Source organism: Manis pentadactyla, chromosome 3 (assembly GCF_030020395.1).
Source record: "Manis pentadactyla isolate mManPen7 chromosome 3, mManPen7.hap1, whole genome shotgun sequence".
Classification (NCBI taxonomy): domain Eukaryota; kingdom Metazoa; phylum Chordata; class Mammalia; order Pholidota; family Manidae; genus Manis; species Manis pentadactyla.
This window is the reverse complement of record NC_080021.1, coordinates 146,618,290-146,626,626: the sequence shown is the minus strand read 5'-3', so window position 1 is coordinate 146,626,626 and position 8,337 is coordinate 146,618,290. Positions and strand designations below refer to the sequence as shown.

The 8,337-nt window shown below is 45.9% G+C and overlaps 1 protein-coding gene across 1 annotated transcript in view; it reads right to left on the bottom strand.

Annotated features, from left to right (window-relative positions):
- Positions 1–538: 538 nt before the first annotated feature.
- GNA14 (G protein subunit alpha 14) overlaps positions 539–8,337 on the bottom strand; it is a 148,076-nt gene continuing 140,277 nt past the window's right edge. Inside the window, exons 4-7 of the mRNA XM_036893479.2 lie at positions 6,184–6,312; positions 4,729–4,858; positions 2,270–2,423; positions 539–1,449 (exon numbers count right to left, since the gene is read on the bottom strand). Of these exons, the coding sequence (XP_036749374.1) occupies positions 1,259–1,449; positions 2,270–2,423; positions 4,729–4,858; positions 6,184–6,312 (604 nt within the window). The 3' untranslated portion in view covers positions 539–1,258. The remainder of the gene's footprint in view (positions 1,450–2,269; positions 2,424–4,728; positions 4,859–6,183; positions 6,313–8,337) is intronic.

Here is an 8,337-nt window from a genome sequence, read left to right as displayed (position 1 = left end):
ATATAGTTTGCTTCAATCACTAACCTTGGTTTTTTGTTTCCATAGAAATGCCTCTTACTAAATACCTGCTTTCTCGTACCACATAGGCCTAACTTCGGGAGCCTGCCTGCAGTACCACCTCCTGTAGGAGATACAACTGTTTGAACTGACCTGTTTGTCATTCTCAAGACTAAAAGACTTGTTCAGTGAAATAAGAGTGGACTCTCTTAATGGAAAAGGTACCCAACTTAAATCTGCAGGACAACCTTACCCTTATTTACCGTGCTTTTCCTGGTAATTGCCTGTAAATGACAAAGGCCTGGGCTATTTCAAGGGGCTACTCATACACATTAATAAACTTGTGTTTGTTTTTCTCCTGTTAATCTATTGTAGGGGTGGGCTCTCAGCCAAGCCCCTAGAAGGGAAAATTATTTTTCCTGGGCCCAAAAATATTTAGAAAGTATCTGAGTTAATTATTAAAGTCACAGCATTTTTCCTTTTTAAGAGCAGAACCATAGATCACCCATGAGCTCAAAGAAACACAATTATAATGCAGTGCTAATGGCAGAATGGTATATTCTTAGCCTCCTCAGAAAGGCACAGCATACATGGTTCAAACAGCAAATCTGTGTTGGCCATCAAAACTTTGGCAGGGGTTACATTATATTTGTCGGACAATTTCAGCTATTTCATAAGTTTCAAAGACTTGGTCATATACACTGGAATATATACACACATTTTCCACCAATACAACAATACACATTTGAGAGCCTGTTTACCTGATGTCAACTTTGATCGAATTGTGGCAAAACGAAATGAGATGTACTGATATAGGCTTTAATTTGACTTAGTTAATACAAAAAAAGCCAACTGTTTAAAAATCTTTGGTGGCATGTCAGAAGCATCATACTTCAACATGAAGAGAGAAAAACAGTCAATTAAAAATGTCTGTAAATTATAGGCAATTTTAAAAATGTCACCCAAAATAATTAGAGGTCTCATGGCATGATCTATAAATTAACAGACCCCTCTGTTAAGTGATATTTTTTTAAAAGTAAATCAGAGTGGCTTTTAAAAATTTTATAAAATATCAAATTCAAAAATTACATAAATCTTATAGCCAAAAGTCAAGAAAAAGAAAAACAATTTGGGAATAAAGACCAAAGAAAGATTTGCTAAACTCAAATATTTTAGAAGTGCCCACACCCATCTCTGTCCTTGTGGCCGGCAGTAATGGGCTTGGTGTACTGCCCAGGGCGTGGGGTGATGGCAGCAGCTTTTAAACTAGGTTGAATTCCCTCAGGTTGAGTTGTAGAATTGTGTCTTTCACAGCAGCAAACACAAATCGGATATTCTCTGTGTCTGTGGCACATGTGAAGTGGGAATAGATGACTTTCTCTTTGTCAGGATTCTGGTCTTGATAAAGCTTCAGGATAAAGTCTCTGGCAGCTTTGACATCCTGCTTTGGTCCTAGTCAAGGGTACAGTTAGCAGAAGAAAGAAAAAGTTACTTACCACTAGATCCTCCCCAAAACCATTTTCCATGTACTCCTGTTCTTAGTGAGGATCCTTTGAGCTGTTTTATTTCTAGAGAAGAACTTACCTGGAGCATTATTTACCTGTAAGAGTACTTAAAGTCAATTTCTGATTTGGACCACTTTTGAAGAGAGGTGATGCTTAACTCATAAGTTGGCTAGGAGAGTGCAGGAACATTATTAAGCACCCGAGTCTGATTTTGCAGCTTGAGGACTCTCTCCTGTGTGACCAATGCAGTTAAAAAAAGGAGATGCTAAGATACAATCCCTCTAAACATCTATGTCCAACTCAGAATTTGAGACCTCCTGTACCAGAAGAATAGTAGCAATAGAGCATAAACTCCTTGCCTTGGCTAGGTCTTGCACATAAAGAACTTTGGGGACTGCAGCACTTCAACCTAAATATAAGAAGTGCCCCTTGCTCTGACTGGCACTGGGATGCAGAGATAAGCCAGGCGTGGTCCCTGCCCTGAGGCACTGGCAGGAGACAGACTGGCGGCCAAGGGAAGCACACCCGACTGCAGGTTGGGTGTGGGTCAGCAGGATTTCCCAGAGGGGTGCCAAAGTTGGCAAGTGTATTCCAGGCCCGTGTGGAGGTGCTGAGGCACACATACATGGCGATGCACCTGGAGCTGCCCTTCAGAGGTTGCAGGAGGCCAGAAGGGCTGTCAGGCAGATCAGGGAGGCCCCTGTGAGCCATGTTAAGAATTCTGGACTGACGCCAGGGCTGTCAACCAGCTGGCCACTTGTGCTTACCTGTGTATTCTGGAAAATAGCTGATTAGATGAGAGTACATGATTTTCTCTTCCAAAAGATCCTTCTTATTTAAGAACAAAATCACAGATGAGTTCAGAAACCAGGGGTAGGTGATAATGGTTTTAAATAAGGCTTTGCTCTCTTCCATGCGGTTCTAAGTGAGAAATAAGGGACTCAGGGTTACTAACAAGAAAAGGAATACCTTGGAAATATGCTGTACTTCTGTCCTGTCACCCAGCTGCTGTCTCTGCACTGAAGCTGTAAGCACGGCAAGGCTCCAGGCCTCATGTTCTCCTCCTACCCACCTCTTCCCTGGCCCCACACTAAAGTAAGAATGTGAGAAAGGCTTTTGTGCAACTCAGGAAAAGAAGATTCATTCCATGTCATTATTGGGTTTGCCAAGTGGGAGGAGCTCATTAGGTGTGGGCTCCACCAGGGGACAAGGAAGGCTCCTGCAGCAGGGCCACTGCCCTCAGGAATGCTGGGCACTGGCAGAGAGGGAAGCTAACACCACTGGGCACCTAGCCTGTGTCTCACTTTACGTGTGTGTGATACAGGCGACTTGACTCAGAAAACAGGGCCCCCACCTTATGGATGAGCATACTGTTGCTCACAAAATGAAATGTTTCTACCAGATCCTACTTACATAATTGCTAGACATCGGCAAGAAAATATTAAATGTTCCTAATTTATGGAGAGTAGACAGAGCATATACTAATTTTATCTGGTGACAGTAATTGTTCTCCGTTGCATTCCGCTCTCTCTCGAATATTCTAAGAGGGCAAAAAACAAGAGCTCCCCTTTAGGGAGGGAAGTGGTTAGACTGAAAAACATCAAAGCCCTGCATTCCTGCTCCAGAGTGACATGCCCCTGACCTCCACCTCCCTACAGCTCCCTACACCTGGGCTTACTCTCCTGCTAACTACCTGTTGGGGATCAAGATCTGGAGTTTATTACTAGAGAAGTTAACCCTTCACTTGTAAAACGTCTCTAAAATTTACTGTGATCTTAACAATAATGATCTCCAGGGAAATACAACATATGAAAAAAGTCATGCAGAGCATGGTGACTGGATGCAGCACATGCTTACAGCCAGAAGGGGGATGTCTGGACTAGCAACCATGTAGAATCTTTTTCTAAATACTTCGTGATTTTTAGGAGAGGAGAAAATGCTTAATTTCTAAGCATATCAGGCTGAGGTTTTAGTCCTTATTTTTTGAGTTTCCTGAAAAACATCCGAAGTGATTCCTGAGACAAATTTGGACCTAGTGTTTCATACTGATAGCTTGATGCCTTTGCTTTTTAAAAAATTTCTCCTCTAGGAGAGTTGGGCAGCAGCCAAAATTTCTATTCTTCTTTGCACAATGACACTAGTAAATGGGTTAATCCTCTACTAATTAGCTAATGTAACTGCTCCTCAGGGAAAAGTCTCCTCTCAAGGAATAGAAGATACGGTGTGTTCAGAGTTATTGTTTAATCCTGGGCAGAGTTCTTTATTTGAAAGAGACATTTCTCTAAAAGGTCAAGAGGTCTTGTGCAAGGGTGGTGAAAAGAATGAGGAAAGGACAGTGGATGGGCCCCCACAGGAAATACCCCCAACCTCACAAAGAAGCCATTGTAAGGTTCTCTTCACTCTCCAGGTGGCTGCAGCTAATAGCCGCTCTGCAGAGGACACTGAATGCCTCCGTATTGGGGTGGGTCAGTCCCAAGACACTGCCCTCAGCAAGCCTCTTTCATGGAAAGCGAACAGCAGATAGCATCCCAGAGAGCTCCAGAACAGCTCCAAGCAACTGGCTCCCCAGGCCAGCTCAGGATTTGGGGGTGCCTTGGACATGGAGGTTAGGAAACCTGTTCTCAGATGTTATTGGAAATAGCGTCACTCAACTTCAGCTGTACATTAACATCTCAGGTGGGGGGGGGGTTAGAAAAGATACCCCCAACTCAAACCCAGGAACTATTATATTAATCTACTGTGGGGTCCAAATGGTATTTTTAAAAGAACTCCCCAGGGGATCCCAATATGCAGCCAAGGCTGAGAACCAATGCTTTTAAATGGCTCCATGCATGGCAGTTTATTAGGTCCCATGTTCAGGCCACACCCACTGCCAGGTAAATCAGATCTCCGGTTGGACCCAGGCACCAGGTATTTCTATAAGGTCTTGGAGAATTCCAGCGTGCATCCAAGTTTGAGAACCAATTTCAGGCCAGTGATTCTCAAACTTTTGTATTTGAATCACCTGGGATTTTGTTAAAATGCAGATTCTGGTTTACTTGGTCTTGTTGACTCAGTAGGTTTGCATTTGTAGCAAGTACCCAGGTGCTTCCTGTTTGTCCACAGACCACACTTCAAGTAGCGAGACGATTTAACCTAACAAATAGAATCTAATGCCAGCTGGCTTACAAACTACAGAAACAGATCTCTGTCTTCCACAGCTAACCTAACTCCCCACCCAGCATACCTCATTGTCACATTCAGCCAGGACCTGGTCATATTCACTTAAAGCAACCAGAAAAATAATGGAGGTGACACTCTCGAAACAGTGAATCCATTTCCGTCTTTCAGATCTCTGGCCACCAACATCCACCATCCTGTTCAATAGAAACAAAGATCACTCAAAGGTTGGCCTCTTTGGAGAAAAAGGACATGAATCATTATAGCATGGAAATCAGCATTCTTTGGGGTCCTAAGAGTAAAATGTTTGAAGCACAAAATGTAAGTTACTGAAGACCCAGAGGTCACTCAGCTGGAGGCTGCGTGGAGACATCAGCTAGGAAGCTGCTGCTCTAGTCCAGACAGAACGCACAAGCACGCACCTGAGTGTTGCTCTGACCACTATGGAAACCCAAAGCCTCTCGAAAAGACTTCAGGGAATCATAGCCCAAGGTGGATCCCAAGCTCCATACCCCAGGGAGAGGTGAGGTGGTTTAGGGAAATGAGACAAGGGGCCTCTCCAAAGTAGAAGAGCATGCACCTTGAGAGTGATGGGGCTCTACCTAACAGGGTGACGGCAACTCCACAGCAGCTGACCGCAGCTGGGCAGAAATGCAGGCTCACTGTGACCAGATCCTCCGACTACACAAGAGAAACTGGGTAGCAAGTGTTTTAAGTGAAATAGCCCAATTTCTAAATGTTGACCAAAAGTTTTTAAAAACACTCAGTGGGTCAAAGAGAATACATCTTGACCAGATACAGGTTTTGGAAGTAGCAAGCAGTATTGATTTCTGAAAAGGTTTAGGTAAGTTCATGGGCACATAGAACATGGAATGTGTGCACAAAAGGCAGATTTTCAAGGGGCTTAGAGGGCTCCCCAGTGTGACAAAGCTCCAGAAGCACTGAGGTGTAGTGGGGGTTACGACAGGACCAGACTTGAGTCATGTCAACTAGAAAAGCATGTGTGATAACTATTAGGAGGAACAACTGAACTAAGGGATGTAAAAGTGCTTTGAAATTCATTTTTTGCATTATCAAATGCAATAAAGAGCCCCCCTAAGGCATCCTGAAAGTATTTCTTACATCTGTATGTGGAAATTCATACATTTTTATACAGCTATAGTTTCTAAACATTATCTTATATAATGTTTAATACATAATGCAATTTTGTATTTTATCTTTTAAAAGGATAAATCTTGGAGACGGGAATAAAAGGAAAGGAGTATTACTCAACTTAGAGAAAAGACAGTGTGTGGGTTACAGATATCTATATATGGGTGTGTGTTTTACGTATGAGAATCTTGCAGGCATCAGTAAGGAGACTGTTCTAAGGTGAACAAAAAGGTGACTTCTTTGCACAATTCTAAATGCCCTGCGACAAAGAGGGCCGTGCCACCCTGAGAGATGAGACCCCTTTTAGGAATAACACACTCAAGAATCCATTTGGGACTTCCAAGCCTGGACCATGTCAGGACACACTCACCGAAAGATGATGTTTTCCAAGTCAAATGGATACTCAATGATGCCAGTTGTGGGCACGCGGACGCGGAGCACATCTTGCTGCGTTGGCACAAAGGACGGCATGGCGATCCGGTCGATGTCCGTCAGGTAACTGTGAGAGGAGAGCAAGGTGCTGAGACACGGAGAAGGAAGAAGGGTCCCTCCCACTCAGGGACGTCACCCCAGCCCCCAGGGAACCCTGCTAAGGCTCACGATCCCACCGGTGGCCTCCTGAGAGCCAGTGCTGGGGGCAGGCCTCTTCCCCCAGCTATGACTATGGAGAGAACACGGGTCAGAGCTGGCATGAGCCTTCTGTGAAATCTGCAGATCTCGCCATCTCTCCTCTGGGTTCTAGGCTCAGTCACCGCCCGGCTGCTGAGGGAGCCGCTGAGGCTAGAAGGGATGGGCCCCCCGGCCGCTCAGCTGTCCTCTCCCTCCAGAGCCTCCCCGCATGCTCACCCCCATCCAACAACATGATAGAGTGTAGAACCTGCTCGCAGATGCTTTGCTCAAAGAACTAGAGTTTCTAAGAAATGTAAAGGCATAAAACAGAACAATGAGAAGTTCTTTCAAAATAACAGAAAGTTTCCTGTTACACTGGAAAATTAAACATCTCCTAAAATAACCCAAACCTTGTCCTGAGTTATTTTCGGACATGTATTAAAGCCCTTAACTTAAAACACAAGAGACACTTTTTAAAAATTAAGGCCTTTTTAAAAGGCATTTTTGAGTAAAAGAGCTGTACCTTGGGCCCTGGCCAGGAGGAAGTTGGTGATTCAGAGCCCCCCACCTTCCGCCTGCGCAGACAGCCCACCCCGGCCACACGGCTGGTGTGAAGGGGCCCAGAGGTCAGAGGCGGCTCCACCGCGCAGCCCTCGTGCAGGAAGCACACCACTGGGGCAGCTTTTGTGACCCCCCCCACCCCACAACCATGCCTCCTGTGTGAACCCGGGGCTTATCCCCACGGACTTCCGTGTGTGGTTATTTGATTGATACCTATCTCACTCCACCGGACTGTGTGTTCCTTGAGGGCAGAGATCATTTGTGGGACCTGCAGCTCTTTTCATAGTGCCTAGCCCTTAGTTGGCATGCTTCACGTTTTTGTGAAGTAAATGCCCATGTGAATAAGCAGACAGCACTAGCATAGCGGAAGACAGCCACGTCCCTGGGCCAGAGACACACACACATGCCTCCACACTTGGCAGTTCCAATGGCAGGGCAACTACACGGGTTCGTGAGAGCCACCCTCCCTGTCGCAGAGATGTGTTGCCACTCCCCACATCTCTCTCAGGGGCCCTTTCCCAGGTGCACCTACATCAGGAGCCCCAACCTCCCCCAGGCCCTTCCTAGAAGCACGTGACACCAGGCTGTCTCAGGGAAGGGCCACACATGCCCTGGTGAACTTGGCACTGTCCCTGCTCCATAGCTGCCAAAGGCAGTCCGCCCCCCTCCTCAGGACCCTGTGTGCCTGCCTGCCTTCCAGCTCGCTTTCCTGCTGACCCAGCACCTTAAAGGGGCTTTTGTCATTTCCTGCATATCACACCTGCATGTTCCTGTACTCCTATAGATTAGTTGTGTTGACCTGGGTTAATGGCATAGGACAAACACCAAAGGGAGGCCATGGACACCGCAGGAGGAAAGACTCCAGGCTTCCTTGTGTGCATGGCCTTGTCAGGATGAAGGGGGTGAACCATCACCCATGCCAGCTCAGGGTGATCAATGGCAGCCCCTGAAGGGAAGGGGACAGGCCTAGGGGAAGGACTGCCAGGCCCTCAGAGGACAGAAAGTGACATGTGGTATGAGGGTAAGAGCTGAGCTATAGAAGCAGGCACCATCACCGAGGACCATGATCAATTTATCTGCCTGGTGACCTGGCTTGATGAGACATTGCCTTGGGAAATTCTCAAAAAAAATGAAATCCTGTAACCTACATGGGATAGCTTGCATGCAAACCATCTATTTTGTTTTGCCTTAGGGTTTAATGATTTAAAGCTAGAGCTTTATGGATCCAAAATATAGTGTGTAGGCCTTCGCAGGGGCGTCAGTAAGCAAAAAGGGCAGGTGGCCAAGCTTCCTTGAGCTGGGCCTGCAGAGCCCATCTCACCCACGAGAGGGCAGCACCTGATCAGCCACTGCT